The sequence below is a fragment of the Rhodamnia argentea genome, chromosome 10 (assembly GCF_020921035.1).
Source record: "Rhodamnia argentea isolate NSW1041297 chromosome 10, ASM2092103v1, whole genome shotgun sequence".
NCBI lineage: Eukaryota > Viridiplantae > Streptophyta > Magnoliopsida > Myrtales > Myrtaceae > Rhodamnia > Rhodamnia argentea.
In genome coordinates, this window is record NC_063159.1 from 10,362,422 (window position 1) to 10,380,143 (window position 17,722).

General features: G+C 41.8%; 3 protein-coding genes and 1 pseudogene across 5 annotated transcripts; all 4 read left to right on the forward strand.

Annotated features, from left to right (window-relative positions):
• Nucleotides 1-117: 117 nt before the first annotated feature.
• On the forward strand, nt 118-3,696 carry LOC115742834 (polyadenylate-binding protein 1). Its single transcript, XM_030677343.2, has 6 exons — nt 118-464; nt 542-644; nt 2,065-2,135; nt 2,938-3,129; nt 3,213-3,340; nt 3,420-3,696. Exons 1-6 carry the CDS (start codon nt 318-320, stop codon nt 3,463-3,465), a joined length of 687 nt encoding a protein of 228 aa, XP_030533203.1. The 5' UTR covers nt 118-317; the 3' UTR covers nt 3,466-3,696.
• Nucleotides 3,697-4,250: 554 nt separating this feature from the next.
• LOC115742835 (mediator of RNA polymerase II transcription subunit 31) lies at nt 4,251-10,658 on the forward strand. Of its 3 annotated transcripts, none has more exons than XM_030677348.2 (8): nt 4,251-4,517; nt 6,716-6,952; nt 7,063-7,160; nt 7,293-7,389; nt 7,468-7,546; nt 7,919-8,187; nt 8,302-8,338; nt 10,343-10,658. In XM_030677348.2, the coding sequence occupies exons 2-7, from the start codon at nt 6,906-6,908 to the stop codon at nt 8,312-8,314; spliced, it is 603 nt and encodes a 200-aa protein (XP_030533208.1). In that variant the 5' UTR covers nt 4,251-4,517; nt 6,716-6,905; the 3' UTR covers nt 8,315-8,338; nt 10,343-10,658. The 3 variants fall into 3 exon arrangements, with proteins under 3 accessions (XP_030533208.1, XP_030533205.1, XP_030533206.1); XM_030677345.2 differs by having other exon boundaries at nt 4,252-4,517; nt 8,302-8,354; nt 10,302-10,658; XM_030677346.2 differs by having other exon boundaries at nt 4,252-4,517; nt 8,302-8,354.
• Nucleotides 10,659-12,368: 1,710 nt separating this feature from the next.
• On the forward strand, nt 12,369-16,042 carry LOC115742832 (glutamate dehydrogenase 2). Its single transcript, XM_048271523.1, has 10 exons — nt 12,369-12,385; nt 12,509-12,705; nt 12,843-12,956; nt 13,877-14,098; nt 14,197-14,271; nt 14,387-14,503; nt 14,602-14,852; nt 15,010-15,085; nt 15,171-15,257; nt 15,576-16,042. Exons 2-10 carry the CDS (start codon nt 12,598-12,600, stop codon nt 15,759-15,761), a joined length of 1,236 nt encoding a protein of 411 aa, XP_048127480.1. The 5' UTR covers nt 12,369-12,385; nt 12,509-12,597; the 3' UTR covers nt 15,762-16,042.
• Nucleotides 16,043-16,544: 502 nt separating this feature from the next.
• On the forward strand, nt 16,545-17,483 carry LOC115742838 (annotated as a pseudogene).
• Nucleotides 17,484-17,722: the final 239 nt, after the last annotated feature.

Here is a 17,722-nt window from a genome sequence, read left to right on the forward strand (position 1 = left end):
AGAAGATTTCGGGCCTTGTTTTTGGATTTTTCCTGCAAATAAATCGTACCGGAGCGAGATATACATGTCCGGTCAAAAAGGTCAAACTAGGGTGGGCGACCGGATTTGCCCGCGGGGTGTCCTGAAAATTGCGATTCGGCCATCTCGATCCCTAATCCCGCAATCGCTTCGCTGCGAAACGCAACTCGGAGAGCAGAGACTCGTCGCTGCTCAATACAAATGAGCTAGAGAACAGAACCCACCATCACCCCAAAAGCTTGTGAAGAAACGCGAGCTCAACAACACTCCGAGCTAGAGAGATAGAGAGAGAGAGAGAGATGGATCGCGAGCACGAAGCAGACGAGCACGAAGACTACGGCGGCGAAATCCCAGACGAAGGAGAGATAGAAGGCGATGTCGACATGACTTCCGGTGGTGATGCTGATTACTATGAAGATGACTCTGCCCCCAATTCCAGCTCTAAGGTATCCGTTCAACCCCCTGTGTGTGTGTGTGATGCTTTGTCTCCAGATTGACTGATTTTTCTTGGCGCTTGACTCAGGACTTGGAGGACATGAAGAAGAGGCTCAAGGAGATCGATGAAGAGGCTGGCGCTCTCCGCGAATTGCAGGCTAAAGTCGAGAAGGAGATGGGAGCTGTCCAAGGTCTCTTTTTTAACCCTTTGTCTTTCCTCTTTATCTCTATGTGCGTGCGTGTCTACGAAAGTAGGCTTCTTCCATGCCTCACTTTATGGAGCTGGAAGACCGTTGTTTCATTATTCATCAGGCTGCTTGCAATACTAGTCTCAGATTTGTGCGTTTGGCTATGCAAGTCTTTTTGGGCTCAATATTATATTTTTAGCTGTTTAATGTCTGCATCGCCTTCTGCTTAATCATGTCACAAGCAAAACTCAGCCACAAAGAACCAAGAAATATAATGAGCAAGTAGGTTTAAGGGATTATGTAAAGCTGTTAAGGTTTCCGTGTTAGGCTGGTCGTCCCTAGAAAGGTTTCCCAACCAAGTAAATGCGCTGCAGTATGTCGGGTTTGCTTTGCTTAGTTGGAAACACTGCTCCTATTTAGATACTTTTTCCCTCCTTTTGTTGTCGCTTGTTCCCGTTTTGCATTGAATTACCTGTGACCGGAATGAATCGACATTAATGATAAGTTACCATTTGTGCTTTTTCTAGATTGTTCAGCTCAGCGTATGCCAAATTTGTCTTGATTTATCCCGTAATAGAATGCCAAAGGCATGCAAAATGTGACTCCACAGGCTGTTCAATCAATAGTTCATTACGTTAACTTGCTTAACAGCCTTTACTTTCGCTAGTTTGCATGTTTCTGTGACTAAGCGAGAAAAATACGGGACGCACGTCCCATTTCGTGTTAATTGTTCTTAACTTTACGGGAGGCCTTAACTTGAATTAGTGGTCATGAATCCTGCGTATGACTTAAAATTTAGAAGGTTCATTCACGCCATGGTGTTCGCTATTTTCTGCCACATAGAAATAATAGAGCTTAGGAACTATAAAGCCATCGAGTGCATCTTTGTAAATGTGAAAGAGTCTCGTGTTCTTCACACATGTGGAGTTTGTAGATGCTGCCATTTGCAATAGTTGTGGAAGTTATGATGCTGAAATTGAACAATTCCTTCGACCAAAAAAAAAAATTGAACAATTCCTACATAATATTCTTCTTTAGCATTATCTAATGCTTACACGGTAAATATAGAGTCTCATAAGCAGAAGGCTATTTAATAATGGAGAGTAAGACAGTTTATAGGGAAATGGTAGATGTTTAATTCTCCTCTAGTCTCCATGCCCTTGATACCAAACTGTCATGTCCACATAGCTTTCTTTTGCAAAGTGTAAATATGGAATGCACCACCAACTTATTTAAGATCTATGCCTTTGCTGAAACTGATGTGATCCTACTTGGTTTTATCTCCTTAGGATTAGGATGGCCCATGAAATGATTGCTTTTGTGCGGATCAATAGATTTCCTTTGGTTTGATGTGCCTTTTATTATCAGTTAAGGATTTTGGAGTGTTTCTGAACTTAATGCTTTTGTTTCGGCATATGTGAAGATTCCTCTAGCACCTCTGCGACTATGGCTGAGAAGGAGGAGGTTGATTCACGCTCAATTTATGTTGGCAATGTGAGTTGCTCACCATCTACAAATGCTTTTCCAAGTCTCGTCTCTTTTTTGTTATTTATGCTCTTCGATTTATCATGTGTCTAGTCGTATGTTAGTAACGCCCCACCTCTTGATTGAAATGCTCATTTATGGAGTGTATATTTCTAGGGATAGCACTGCTGAAAATAAGAAAATCAGAGATGGAAATCTAGTACTGACTTTTGGCCCTTTGATCACTCTTATCTATGCAATGCATGTTAGTAACGCTCCACCTTTTGATTGAAATGCTCATTTATGGAGTGTATATTTCTAGGGATAGCAGTGCTGAAAATAAGAAAATCAGTGATGGAAATCTAGTACTTCCTTTTGGCCCTTTGATCACTTTTATCTATGCAATGCTATGCCATTGGTTTTTCATGTTGGCGAGAGCTTTCTATGGCTGATGGGGAATACGTCTAACCACCTTGTAACTAGTTTAAACATTAATGGGTTACTTCTCAATTGTTGTTATATATGACTCTTTTGATAAAAGTTGAATTGCTAGGTTATGACCTTTTCAGCGTTTTGGTTCTGGAATTGTCTCTATTGCTGCGATTGTTTGGATTGTGAGAGATGTCAAACTTTTGCATAATAATACATGCAGGCTTAATTATTAAGTTGCCATGTCCGTCATTGAATGTATCCATTTATTGGAAGGGCATACCTTTTTGTGTCTGTTTTTACGTCTGGATGTCTTCTGAACTAGATGCGCGGGATGGATTTATGGATGACTCTTTGGTACTTTCCTATGCAATTATTAGTATCTTATGCCTTGCGTCTTCAGGTAGACTATGCATGTACTCCTGAGGAAGTTCAGCAGCACTTCCAATCCTGTGGAACGGTTAACAGAGTTACAATCTTAACAGACAAGTTCGGTCAGCCCAAAGGATTTGCTTACGTCGAGTTTGTTGAAATTGATGCTGTTCAAAATGCTCTCTTACTCAATGAATCTGAATTGCATGGTCGCCAGTTAAAGGTATTTGAAATAGATCGTGTGGATATAAAATTGCACTAAGATCAATTTGGTTGGTCACTTTTGATGGTTTCAATCGTTGACAGGTCTCTGCTAAGCGAACTAACATTCCTGGAATGAAACAATACCGAGGAAGGCGACCCAATCCATTTGGTTTTCGATCTCGGAGGCCATTTGTCCCGGGTGCTCCGGTTTACTCTCCTTATAGCTATGGGTAAGGAAATTCACATCCGTGGTACGTAAAGAGAATGTTACTTCTGCTGAATGCAGTGACTAATTTATGCTTTGGGCAGGAGGGTACCAAGGTTTCGGCGGCCAGTGAGATATAGGCCATACTGATCTTGTTTGTGGTGGCTAAGAGGGCATCAACGACCGTGGGCTCCGAAATTGTAGCAGTTATTGTACTATGTGTGAACCAAACCATTCATGTGGCGATTTGCCTGGATAAGGTCCTCGAATTTTTCTCTCTAATTTGTGGCCCATGGAGGAACTGTTTATTTACATTTCAGAGAAAAGATAGCAAGCTACAGGGACTGTTTTACATTAGAGAAGAACGTTCTAATTTCCAAATGGATTGTCGGTTACTTTTACCTAGCATTCTGAAGATAAAAAATGCTTCTTCGCGTATGATCCAGAGCGACGATTCCGTGCTGGAAGTGTGCAGCGTGTTAGGGGCTTATTTGTCATGGGAGGTTTACAATTATTCGCGGAATCCTGATGCTACACGTGTTTACCCCTCGGGTTGCGCCGTGCTCGGTGTTAAGTACTGCAATCATCCTTTTCAATAAAGGGTCTCATCACCATCCTCTAAACACACAGTGAGATCGGTCCTACAGATGGTAAATGCTACGGTTGATGGTGTGTTTTGCATGCTCTCGTCATTTTCTACCTTGAATTTAACGCGTCGAAAGAAAATCCTTCAATGGAACAAATGGAACGTATTTACAGCGATTGGTGTTTACTGATCTTATGCACAAGTTTGAGTACCCTCACATGCCAATAGGACAAAAGATAATAGAAAATTCATTTATAAAATCAAAGTGGAAACTCTTTAGATGGCTGGAATCAGCCTCGTTGATTATGTTGTGTCTGACTCTGATCTCGTAAACATCTCTGTAGTAGTAGACGTCTCTGGCGCTGATATCCGCCATTAGTCACTTGACACTGGTACTGTACGAGGCCAGTGGCATGCTGCCACATGGCTTTTCATGAGCGGAGAAGAGGTTTGGTGGATGAATCTGGAAAAACAACCGGCGACTTGGGCGACGATAAATGCAGACCCACCAGGAGAGACTTGACTTCTGCAGATCAGATTCCAATGTCGATAAAAAGGGTTGTGACGAATGAAATCGCCCCGAGAGCTCCACAAAAGATGGCGAGATGATCGAAAGGTGTCCTCTTTGTACTGCATGTTCCATTTTCACATGCTATTTATTTACTTCCAAGCTTTCCCATGCGCGTAAAATAGAGTGGTTAGTATGTGCGAGATTGGAGAACGGGTTCGATGATTGTTTCGCTGTTGTTCGGACGATGATGGATGGAGGGTGGTCCTTTGAATTTTGCTTGTCCTGGGATTTTGACTGATGTTTTGAGGCATTTCTGTTGCTGATGAACCTTAAAAAACTGAATGGTTTGAAGCCGTCCTTCGATTTACTCAAATGCTATGGTGTTAAGTTAGAACCTCGCAGTTTTGTCTTCAACAATTGTTTTTTTTTTTTTTTTTTACTTATGGGGCTTTGTGAAAGATTTTCCTTTACTTTCAGTCAGTCTTAGGGCAAGCTGTCCTTCAATGATGGTGTTATGTTTTGCCCAGCAGATATTTACAATCGGATCTGATTTGTGAGAAGAAAGATGGTAGGTGGGAATTGAATTGAATGAACGATGGGCAATGATGAGCTTTGGCTTCTACACCTCTGACATACGAGAAGAGGGTTCGTTTGAATTCTCTTCGCGGAGTGAGCAAAAACCATCTGAGCCCCCATTTCATACTCTTGATTTCCTTTCTTCCAAGGTTTATTGATTTGGCATTGAATTTCGGTTTGAGTTCACGGTTGCAATACTTTCCTTAAGACGGTGCTTGCTTGACTCTGGTTGGCTTTCCTAATTCAGCAGTGATGATGCATATGCTTCTTCTACACCTCTCAGACTGAGAATAATCTCTTCTCTGAGTTGTTCTTTGAGTAGATAACGCCATGTCATCTGAGCAAATTCCCATCCTTTGGGAACCTATTATTGTCCCAGACAAAAGAGAACTGAATACGTAGAATACAACTAATTCGGTCGGTCGGTGTCTCAGGAATCAGTGATTCCAAAAGACCAAAGCCCTTCATGTTGTGCTTTCCTGTTCCTTCCGACAGAGGTGATTAGGATGAGGATGAGGATGAGGATGAGGATGAAGACGACTTGAGCGGCTTCCGGATCAAGATCCCAGACGCTTGGGACAAATGGTTGAACCGACTGAGAAGTTGCTTTTTTGGTAAATAGGAGAAATTGACAATTAGCAAACGTCATTACTTTCCTAATTAAAATAAATTTCTTGACTAAAAAAGAAAAGAAAAGAAAGCAAACAAATTTGGAGATACCACTTTAAATCGCAATTGAATAATTAACAATAATTTTGCCTATTTATTAGTAAGTGTGATTAATTTATGCTCTGTTTGTTTTACAAAAAATCACTTTCAGAAATTTGTTTTTGGGCATTTGGTTTGCAAAAAATAAACTAGTCAAAGGAAATATTTTTTAATCCATGGAAAAAATCATTTAAAAGTGAGGAAAATATTTTTCTCTTTTTGAAAAAAGAAAAATATTTTCATCATCTTTCATTTTTTCTCTTGCACATCTTCATTCTTCTATTTTTTTTTTATTTTTTTTTTCATTTTTTATTTATTTTTTCAAAATTTGATTGATTTACTTTTTTCTTTTCCCTTCTTCTTAGGTTGGTTGCCAATCGTGGCCATGATCGGCGATCGGCGTGAGCAAGGTCAAACATCACCATCCTAGTTAGATCCGGCAAGACGATGCTCACTTGAGGCTGCTTGCCGGACTCGGCAAGGCCGAGGCTCGCCTCATCGGTCTCAAGCTAGGCCTTACCCGATTGCCAGAACAAGAAATGAAAGGAAAATAAAAGAGAAAAACGATAAAATAAAATAATTAAAAGATTTAATTCTTTATAAATAAAAATATATTAAAAGGCATGTACGGTGGAAATTTATTTTTCTTTATCAAATGGCAAAAAATATTTTTCAAGACATTTTCGGGTTTCAATCAAATATCATTTCCTCATTTTCTTGAAAAATTGATTTCTTGGAAAACACTTTTAGCGAAATGAATGGAGACTTAGTGATATAATGAGTGAAAACAACTTCTCTCACGTATTGTTGTAAAGATTGGAAAAATAGAAAATTTTTGATATTATTGATCACGCGAGGACATAAATAAATTTAAAATGTTAAAATCAAATGTTTGAGTGAAAAGAGTGAATCTATCTATCATGCCTCTCCATATAAAATAAAAAAAAATTACTGGTCACTTTTTACTCTAATATCAAGGATTTATGGTTTAGGTTTACTTATTTAAAATGAGTTCGCAGGTCATGGAAAAATAAATCATTTACCCTCCAATATAATGCAAAATAAAGCAGGAAAAAGTATTGGGCGCTCCATGGGCCTGGACTGAACCGTTCTTTATACCCGGCAAAGCCACCCCAAGGCCCGACCCCTATACAGCTATGCAAAGTCGTTCCTCACGGTCACCTTTCTCATCTCAGGCGGTTCAATCCGATGACTTCCCGCAAGAACAGTGACGACTCATCCACTTCTCCATCCTCGTAAGCCGTGATTCTTCTCGTCTACGGTCTCTCGAGGGCACGAGCTCGTGTTCTTGTTTAGATGACAACAGAAGAGCAAAGGCTGAGCCTTTTTCGATTTGATTTTGTAGACCCAAGAACGTGTTCAAGGATCCAGATGGTGGGCAACGACGGTTTTTGCTTGAGCTCGAATTCGTGCAGTGCCTGGCGAATCCCACCTATATTCACTGTATGTAATGGTGCTTCACCTGCTTTCCTTCGAGGCTCAATTTTTTCAGTTCTCCTTAGCTGTTTGGTTCTTGTGCAATATGAGTTTTGGCGGCCGAATTTGCGCTTTTGACTAGGGTTTTAGAAACTGCAGATTTGGCTCAGAACCGATACTTTGAAGATGAGGCTTTTATTGGTTACTTGAAGTATCTTCAGTACTGGCAACGCCCCGAGTACATCAAGTTTATAATGTGAGCTTAAGAGAGAGAGACAGGCTATTTGCTATTTTCCTGGACTGTGTTGTCGAATTGATAGTTGACGATTCTCAGGTACCCCCATTGCTTGTTTTTTCTGGAGCTTCTCCAGAAGGCAAACTTCCGCAATGCGATGGCACACCCTGGCAACAAGGTTTGTGATACTTCTCATTCAGCAACTGCTTCTGTCTATTTTCATTGTTATAGCTCTCCGTTGACAGTTCATTTGAATAAAGAGCACAAGCATTTATGTATGCATCATTTTCGTATGATTTTAGTATTAAACCTTTATAATTGGCAATGCAAACGGTTGCAATGCTCCGTGAGGAAAAAAGAAAAACAAAATATCTCAACCGCATCTGCTAAATGCTGCATCACATTGGTTTACCGTCACTTTCTTTTTCTAATCCGTTAGAATAGGTCATGTCCTTATCGGGCAAATTGATAACTGTAAAAGGAGGTGGATATGAAAATCTTTCCATGTTTGATGGATTCTGACTTATTCTGGCTCGTTTAACGTACTTAGGAATTGGCGCATCGGCAGCAATTCTTTTTCTGGAAGAACTACAGAAACAACCGTTTGAAGCACATAATGCCTAGGCCTCTTCCAGAACCTCCAGCTGTAACCCCTGCTCCAGCTCCACCACAGGCACCTACACCTCCCATGTCAGCTACAATTGCAGCTACTGCTCCTCCCCCTCCAGCCCTTTCTCCCATGCCGTACGGAGTTCTGCCTGGATCATCTCTTGCCAAAAATGACATGAGGAATACTGCAGTGGATCGGAGGAAGAGAAAGTATGCACCCGTGATTCTCAGCCTCTATCTTAGCAGTTTATGCATTTTTCCCCCCCTTGAATCTTCAAATAATGAATGCTTTGAATGCTGATGTGTGTGGTATCATATGTGCAGGAAGGAAGCTTAAACTTGTATAGATTTTAAGAGACGGGTAGGCGCTCATCGAGGTAAATCACATCATAGTGTTCATTTTTACCTTTCAGAGTTCAATTAAATGGTGACCATCAATTTTACGTCCCCTTGCTGTAATTTAAGCTTGACTCTATAACTTCCCAGTGTAGCGCTCACTGGGCTTATTGTGCAGTGCTTGTTTCTTGAAATATAGTGAAGTTGCATCTTTTAAGTGCCACACTTCTTTTCTTGAGCTAAAATTATGATCTGAATCTGTTGGATGAGTGTAATCTGTAATCTTTTTTGGTCAAAAATCTGAAGGTAACACATATTTGTCCTTTATCTGCTCACTCCTATGATTTTGCATGGTATGGTTGTTAGTCGCAACAACAGGTGTTATTACTCTGCCCAGTTCCATAGGTTTCAGGAAGCCATCATCAAGTAGAGTAAATACGGGGAATTGAATGTTTTCGGTAGTTCTATAACGTTCACTTGATTGCAAGTTTTCTTTGTCAGGCAGTTGATTAATCCTTATTGATATAACATCATGGTACTTTTCAGCTAGATGTCCTATGGTGTCTGGCCTATCAAAGAAATGTGCCATTATGGCCATGAATATTTAATAAAAAAGATTCTAAGAGCCAATAACGTCACTTTTATTTAAGGCCAACCTAGTGTGACGCCGCATGACTGGAAATTTCTCAACTTAAGCAGTATAGTTTCGATGAGCTTTAATAGTATCTGGGTCTCCACATTCCTGGCCGTGACCATAAAAGCGTGCAAGTATTGGGTTTTTTTCATTTTGTGCATTTCTCTTTGTTTTTTGTTGCAAAAGGGGGGTGTTTTTCAGAGGATATGACAATAGATAAAGTGAGATGGCATAAGCCGATCTGAGATGTACCCACTTAGTGTGAAAGGCTTAGGGCTGCAGTTTTGGGGTCAAAATGGCCCCCTTTTTCCCATCTAGTGTTGCCACGTGATCAAGGAACGGTGCAAATATATGTTATATATTTGTCAAATTTTATTTATTGTCTTAGTTTCAATGATTGAAGTTATAAACATTGGCATTAGAATGTAGCTCCAGTTTTAGATATTGTAAGAGTCATTCTGGACCTTTTGGACTTTTGTAGCGGACGGTCTTTAGGTTGTGAACCACGCATCAAGGAGGTGGCTTACTCTTTCTACCAGGGCTGCTTTAAAGAATTTGAGGAGTTTGCTTTCCTGAAATCACAGTTAATCATAAAAATATTTCTCTGATTATTTCTCATTGGAAAATTTTAGGGAATGAACCGTTTTTTGGCTATCTGAATTACTACCGTGTGGTCTGGTTGAAGACGTGGATATTTTCCTTTCTATGCATGCGCAAAAGTCCTAGCTGTATACTGCGTTCAATGTTTTTAATGCCTTCCGGACTTAGACAGAATCTACTCTTGCCTCCACAATTACCTATAGAAAGTAGTATTTTCATAGGTTTAAGTACATTACAAGTGTCAAAACTTGTGTACGGCGCTTATTTTAATGCCAAATCTCTCAAAACGATCACTTAAGTGTTAAAGTTTTTTAAAAACGATCACTACAGTGCCAAAACTTTTAAAATGATTACTTAAGTGCCCAATTTTTTGAAAAATGCTCATTTCAGTGCCAACTCCGATTTGAGCTGACGTGGCTCGTTAGAAATCCGACGTGACCTATTTTTTAATGAATATTTGAGCTTGAGCGTTGTATGCAAGTTTTGGCACTTGTAGTGTGCTTTAGCCTATTTTCATAATTTTTGGGGTCTTGTTAGAAATCTCTCTGATACTTTGGATGGATCAAGCTATGTATTTCAGCCATCTGTCTTCACATGTGTCTGCGCTCCAAAGGGAGTTCTGAACTGAATTTTCTAGGATAATCCGTCTCCTAATTTCTGTGCAGTCCCAAATTCTGGTTCCTGCCCCAGTTTTTGGCTCCAAATTTATCGTATCAAGGACATTAGATAGTGTTTTGCTTGACTTATTTTTCAGGCTGTTCCCCGGAATGAGACTTTTTGTTTTGTGGGTCAAAGGTGACTATGGGAGTGTTGGGTGGAGCAGTTTGTGACGATGCACATTCTGCAGTGGGGCTGACCTTGTTGATAAACAGCATTGTGGTCTTGCATTGAAGAGGTGATAGCATTTTAGTTGCTCAGATCGTGATTTAAACTTCTGGAGCTGGCGTTGCTTGCTTGATGGTACCCCTCACCTGTGATTTTCACTCTCTTTGAGAGGAAATTTATGAGCTGTCCTCAAAATTGTTGGTCTAACTTTGGTACAGACTCGCTATTGTAAGTCATTCATCTCGTGTTTGATGAAATGAATCCGCTCGAATAGATCAACCGCAAATGCCCAGTTGATATTTTACATGATCGATGTTCGATTTGATGGGCGCTCACTTCCCTAGTCACGTGCAGTTGGGTGAATGCGTTTTCTGAACATGTTACGAATGTCATAGCATAGAGCTTCTTCCCTTTTTGTCTTGAATCAGCAAAGCGGGCTGCCTTACTTTTGTTTACAATTCTCGTTATCTACGAGGAAAGAGCATCTCAACCTAACAGCCAAATTAGAAAGAAGCAATCGTAAGCAATCGACATTATTGGATAGGATCAAAGCAGAGATGACAATGTAGCGTTTCCCTGGCTAAGTACGCATGGCATCACGTGGCCGGTGGGTGGATGCATCTCCACTTCTCTAGAGGAGTGTAAGCCAAGAGATAAGACAATTCACAATAGACATGTTGAAATGCAGATGCACGTTTCTTTCTCTCTTTGTTTTTTAAATGAAGCAGAGGCTGTTGTGAATCGTGCACGTTCTCATGTTCTGTTTGACTCGCGTGAGTTTATGCGAATAAGCTCTGCGCTAATGCCAATGCCAATGCCACATTAAAACAATTTATTCGGGGGAAACGTATTCAATCCATCCTAGGAATTTTGGATGAGAACATCAAGAGTGACGTGGCAATGTATGAGGCTGCCACCTCGGATCATAGTAATGACCTTTACCTGAGTCAAAACTGAGGGAGAGAGAGCCAGTAAAGCCCCTCACTTTTGACTCGGTCAGGTCCACGTGACGCTGATACATCCCGGACGCGGCGACAGTGAAGTTAAATTCAGGTTTGCCTTTGCCCGCCCTCCATTCCCCGCGCAAGCCGCATAATAATAAATAGGATTAGTAATCTGACGTGGCACCTGCTGTCCAAACCAATCAAAATTAATGCGGTAATGACATTGAATCGATGAGAACCTCCCCCAGATGTCAACGGTCCCGATTTTTCCAACCAGCTAGGATGCCCCCAAACCAATCTCTCCACGCATCTGTTGTCCCCCGTGTTTCTGCCCTTTCCGAGTCTCCCAACCAGCAAGGAGGCGTAACTTATTTCTTCTCTTCTTTCTTTTTTCCTTTAACTTTGTCTTATCATATAATCAGCGTGACTTTAGATGGTAACATCTAATGTAGCAGGTTAAACATGTAATTTCCAAAAATGCGTGCATTTCAAGTGCATACATCTCATTCGCAAGATACCTAAATCCGAAGAACATTACTTTAGCTTTCCTTCTTAAGACAGTGCATTTTGACTATTCTTCCTAGCCTTCACATTGGGTACAACTTCCGTGATTTGACAGTGTGTGCACCTGATTTGCTAACCCGACTTTTGCGCCACGCGAGGAATTGTTTCAAGAGGAAACATGTAGCCGAACGCCATTAGCAACAACGGCTTTGCCATTATTACAAATTCCTTGCCGAGCCCCCAACCTTGGAAAAATTGTGCTTTGATGGTATTACGTATTAGAACCTCAGGAACGCATTAAATGTGCAAGAATGCCCGTAAGGTGGAACCAAGACGAAATATGAAGGCAAGATGTGTTGATTTAGCAAAAAGTGATTAGCCGTGTGGGGATTGGGATTATTGAATCAAAACTCTGAAAGGGCATGGCACTTGGCAGGGGCAATCCCGTAAATCCGAGGACTGAGACAGATAGCTTGTTTGCCGAGGGCTTTGCTCGCTCGTAATGGGAAGCTTATCTAATAGTCATTAACCTGCCATTTCCAAGATTCTCTCTCTCTCTCTCTCTCACGCTACCGTCCCATTCACTCCTTCTCCGGTTCCCTATATAAACCGTCTCTCCCCCACCTCTTTCCTCTCGCCAAAGCCGGTTGCGTTCTCCTTCAATCTTGAGATTTCTTTCTCTCTCTTGCTCTCTCTGTTGGGTCCTTCTTCTTGCTCCATTGTTTGCGCTCTCTTCCCGTTTTCCCCGTCCTTCTTGTTCTTTGACTTGAACCGACCATGAACGCCCTCGCCGCGACGAACCGCAACTTCCGCCACGCGGCTCGCATTCTCGGGCTCGATTCTAAGCTCGAGCAAAGTCTCTTGATCCCGTTTAGGGAGATCAAGGTTCCTTCTTTTCTCTTCTGCCTCTCTCTCTTTCCTTTCTTTTTTTGTTGCCCAGTTCACGGGTTCCTTTTCGTTTTTTCTTTTTGTGGGTGTTCTTGAGAATGCGACTAAGTGGGAATGCGTCGGGTTCTGATCAGGTGGAGTGCACGATTCCCAAGGACGACGGGAGCCTGGTGTCGTACGTCGGGTTCAGGGTACAACACGACAATTCGCGCGGTCCCATGAAGGGCGGGATCAGATATCATCGTGAGGTACCGCCCAAATGGAGAGTCTCCGCTTTTCGTTGACTTTTTGACTTTCTCGTTCCCTCTCGCTCTCGCGAGTTTGTTTGTTTGTTTCGCCGGAGATTGTGACTCTGTGATGGAGTGTTGGCTCTTTTTCTTGCCTATTTGTCTGTGTAGTCAATTGGATTTCAGGTTGAGCTCGATGATCGTTTGTCTCGTTGCTGGCGTTGCCTGTTCGTCTTTTCTTCTGAAAGTTAGTTAGGTCCAGCCCTTTTTCGTTGTAGGGCCCCATCAAATGTGTTCTCCTGGTTGAAGTTTTCCGGTCGTTTGCGGTCATTTCATGGCAATTAGGCATCGTAATCAGGACTTCTCCGGGTTATCATAGAAATGTGGCCTAACCTTATCCTAATTGTGGAAGTCTTTAATCATTTAAGAGAGGGTTAATCGAGAATGGTACTCAATAAGCTGTGAGAAGGAAGAACAGCTGCATTCATGAGTGATCAAGCAGCATCGAGAATTTTGATACTCTCTTTTTTAAAAGAGGACAGCCTTGCTTATGTATCTTTTGGCGGTGGCTTCATTTGGATTTTCATGCTATTTTAAAGAAACATAACAGCTTCTAATTACTTGTTTCTTCTTCCTGTACTTTGATTTGCATATAGTCTGAATCCATCTGTTTCTAAATGCCCCACTTAGGTAACTTTTCAGATGCCCGTCATCCATCTTCATTAGGTTTATTACTTAATTGGAGAAACCTTGGCAGCCAATGAAATGTTTATCCAAGAGATTTCTACAACTACCCTCACGGCTTACTTCACGAATGCGCTCCACAGTTAACTAGCTCTCTTGTGCCGGATGCGAGCCATCTCCAGCTTGTCGCATTGTGCAATGCCGATCTTAATAGATTTGAAACCTGTAGTTAACGGTTTCTTGATATTCTTTGAAAGGTTGACCCGGATGAAGTAAATGCCCTGGCCCAGTTGATGACTTGGAAGACGGCTGTAGCAGATATTCCATATGGAGGTGCAAAGGGTGGGATTGGATGCAATCCTAAGGATTTAACTAAGAGTGAGCTGGAACGCCTAACCCGTGTATTCACTCAGAAGATTCATGACCTCATTGGAATTCACACTGATGTTCCCGCTCCTGACATGGGAACGAATGCTCAGGTTTGGCTCCTTGTTCATGCGTCATCACTTCTCTGCTTATGTCATTATACCATCTTTAATTTAGTTGGTTTAAGGTAATGACATATGAGAACATGCAGACTATGGCGTGGATTTTGGATGAGTACTCAAAATTTCACGGTCACTCACCGGCTGTCGTGACAGGAAAACCAATTGTAAGAATTGGAAACTGATGGAATTTGTTGACAATTAATTCGAGATTGATTATTTCTTGATGAGGAAGAACTTTACAGCAGAACTCTTTCTCACCCATCCGAGTTTGGTTCTCAGGATCTTGGTGGATCGCTAGGCCGGGAGGCTGCTACTGGCCGTGGCGTTGTTTTTGGTACGGAAGCTTTGCTTGCTGAGCATGGGAAGTCCATCAAAAATATGACATTTGTTATTCAGGTGATTAGCCATTATTCATTTACTTCCCTGAATGTTCTTAAAATATCCTTGGTCTCTACTTCAGATATTGATGTCTCCTTTGCACACTAAATTTCTAGGGATTTGGAAATGTGGGGTCCTGGGCAGCAAAGCTGATTCATGAGAGAGGTGGTAAGGTTATAGCAGTCAGTGACATCACCGGTGCAATTAGAAATCCAAAGGGTATCGATATTCCTGAATTGCTCCAGCACAAAGAAACCACTGGCAGTCTGAAAGGTTTCCAAGGTGGAGACTTCATGAATCCTGATGAACTGCTTGTACATGAGTGTGATGTTCTTATCCCTTGTGCTTTAGGGGGAGTTCTGAACAGGTGTGCTACTTCTCTTAGTGAAACTGTTCTGTACTCTACAGTGATTTTTGCAAATTAAAATGGTTTGTCAGATGCTGTTGATTTGGCTTTTAGTTAAGTGCAGGTAGTGTTTCGACAAACTCTGACCTGTTTCCTTGTGTATTAATTCAATCTGTAGGAATAACGCAGCAGATGTAAAGGCCAAGTTCATAATCGAGGCGGCCAACCATCCTACTGATCCAGAAGCAGATGAGGTACAATTTAGTTCGTTCTTCGCTTTAAGATTTCGGTGTGGGAGATCTCTAATGAGTTTGATTGTATTGCTACTTATCAATGCAGATATTATCGAAGAAAGGAGTTGTGATTCTCCCTGATATATATGCAAATGCTGGGGGAGTGACTGTTAGCTATTTTGAGTGGGTTCAGGTAAAGGATAATTCTGGATCATTTTCATCTTTTATGTTCCAACCTCCCTAGCTAAGTAGTTAGATCTCCTCTGAAACCTAAAATTAGATTAGCAAGTACTTTGTCAACCTTTTCTCATTTTAAAGGATGGCAATAGAATAAAAGTGCTGCTCACTGCATTTAACTTGTTTCGCCTTATTTCCTAGGTTTGGAAGTGGGAACTCTAATAGATTGTTATTTCAATTTGTGCAAATTTCTTGCACTGCTTGCATGCTTGAACACAGACTTTTAAGTTTTGATGAATTCCGGGTCACTTTGAGTAGCTTATTTTCTTTGCAGAACATCCAAGGTTTCATGTGGGATGAAGATAAGGTGAACAGCGAGCTTCAGAGATACATGACTCGAGCTTTCTACAACATCAAGAACATGTGCCAGACTCACGACTGCAACTTGAGGATGGGTGCCTTCACACTTGGGGTGAACAGGGTTGCCCGAGCCACCCTTTTAAGGGGTTGGGAAGCATAGTTTTCGTCCTTGTTTGTTCGCATCTCTGTTCTTCAGTAACATTTTGTGGAGATATCCCAGCAATGGAAGCATCTGGAAATCACAGCTGACCGGAGTCATTTTCACCACCCAAGAAGGGCCATTTTTTTCTCTATTTTCATATAGCTTTCCTTTTTTCCCCCTCAGAACCTTTTGTATTCGCTGGCGGGCATCACTCCATGGGATGCCCGCTACATTTTGTTCGAGAAATAAGAAGAGTATGAGCATGAGCTGATATCAGAGTGGCACCATTTTCATTCAAACAAAAACCGTTTATGCACATCGACTTGCTTGACAAGTTTGAAGATCCACGAGACTCAGCATTCCTGCCGATCTCGATCGTTCTGCTTGAGCTATGGTGAGACGTACTGATTTTCAAATCAGTGGACCATAATATCCCCAAAGATACCAGTTGCTATCAAACTCCTCTATAATGTCTTGGCTACTGATTATGGTGCTATCTATAGTTTCTTGTCTTGGCAGCCGGGGAGACAATACCTAACAAAGTTGGGATAAGAAGGTTAAAGGGAAAGAGAAGAAAAGAAAAGGCAGGGGAGATCAGGATTGTATAGCTTTGCTGACACAAGCAGCGGTTTGAAGATAATCTTGTTTATTTTCAGCATGGGCCTTCACTACATGCTTCCTATCCAGTGAAGCGGTAAAAGAGAGTTAACGAAACAAGAGACAAAAATGAAGGAACAACCATCTTAGCTCCTGATAGCCATGGCTTCTTCCATTGCCATTTCTGCATCACTGCACGTTATCGTGGATGTGGAAGGTCCAGCGAAAAGGGCTCATGCTCAATATTGCTGAACATGAGGATAATGCAGCTTTAGGAGAAGATATATTCAAGGTTGCTGGGGATAAATCAGAGGAGGTTCAGTCTTTAGAATCCTTCGCCGTCAAATTCAAGGATGAGCGATGGAAGAACGGTTCCTAGGATCTGAACATGTTTGTCAAGGCCAGAAAGATGGATTGGGACGGAGTCATCGTTGCTGGTGAGAGATAATTGAATCCAGTCTACTTTTTCCTTGGGTCAGAATGCTAGTTAACAAAGTACTGAGCTCGTCAAGATTGGGCGTACTCGTTAGAAAAGCAGTCACTGTTCAGCTACCTGTGCATTTCCTGCATAATTGGATGTTCATGTTTCCCTTCACAGAAGCGAGGAGGAGGTTTATTGAAGTGTATCCAGAAGCCGCGACGAATGAAGATCCTGTGGTGTTCAGGAGCTCCATAATACCATGGTGGGCATGGATCCGGTGGTCCCATCTCCCCGAAGCTGAGCTTTTGAATGGTTGGAATGACTGCCTGTCACAACAAATGATCAATTGCGATTCTCTCCTGAGTTCCTATAGGCTGTCTTATGCTTGTGAATTGTCTCCCGCTCTACACAGGTCGAGCTGCGATGCTCGGGTTTTTCACAGCATACATGGTGGACGCCTTGACGGGGATGGGGGTGGTAGGCCAGACGGGCGATGTCCTGTGCAAGGCAGGACTGTTTGCAACTGTGGTTTCCGTGCTGTTCTTCAGGCGAAACCAAGACATCCAAATGTTGAGGAAGCTCGCAGATGAGGCCACTTTCTACGACAAGCAACGGCAAGCTTCATGGGAAGATCAAGCTGGAAGTGTCAGCGCGTCAGATTCTTCAGCAGAGAAGATGTGATGGCGGGGTTTGCAGACGTTTGGACTAGCGTTTCAGACCTCTTTGGCAGAGTATACAATAAGGCTGCGTTTGGTCGTCGGGATTTCTGGTCGGGATAGGATTGGATAGGATAGGATAATAAATCTAGGGATTTGGCCATATCCTATCCATCATTTGGTGAACTACGGATTTAAAGTCGGATATTCTCATATCCTATCCTATCCCGCATTTGGTAAAAATTGTATATCAATATAAAGGACATATATGCCCTACGTGATGCTCATGAAATATTCCGATCTTA

Bases quoted from the DNA above. Each gene is read 5' to 3' on its own strand.
- LOC115742835 (XM_030677348.2), top strand. From the start codon at position 6,906: ATGACTTCCCGCAAGAACAGTGACGACTCATCCACTTCTCCATCCTC. The intron at 7,161-7,292 runs GTATGTAATGGT...TAGAAACTGCAG, and splicing joins GAATCCCACCTATATTCACT to ATTTGGCTCAGAACCGATAC. The intron at 7,547-7,918 runs GTTTGTGATACT...TAACGTACTTAG, and splicing joins TGGCACACCCTGGCAACAAG to GAATTGGCGCATCGGCAGCA.
- LOC115742832 (XM_048271523.1), top strand. From the start codon at position 12,598: ATGAACGCCCTCGCCGCGACGAACCGCAACTTCCGCCACGCGGCTCGC. The intron at 14,099-14,196 runs GTTTGGCTCCTT...GAGAACATGCAG, and splicing joins ACATGGGAACGAATGCTCAG to ACTATGGCGTGGATTTTGGA. The intron at 15,258-15,575 runs GTAAAGGATAAT...TTTTCTTTGCAG, and splicing joins GCTATTTTGAGTGGGTTCAG to AACATCCAAGGTTTCATGTG.
- LOC115742834 (XM_030677343.2), top strand. From the start codon at position 318: ATGGATCGCGAGCACGAAGCAGACGAGCACGAAGACTACGGCGGCGAA. The intron at 465-541 runs GTATCCGTTCAA...CGCTTGACTCAG, and splicing joins CCCCCAATTCCAGCTCTAAG to GACTTGGAGGACATGAAGAA. The intron at 3,130-3,212 runs GTATTTGAAATA...AATCGTTGACAG, and splicing joins TGCATGGTCGCCAGTTAAAG to GTCTCTGCTAAGCGAACTAA.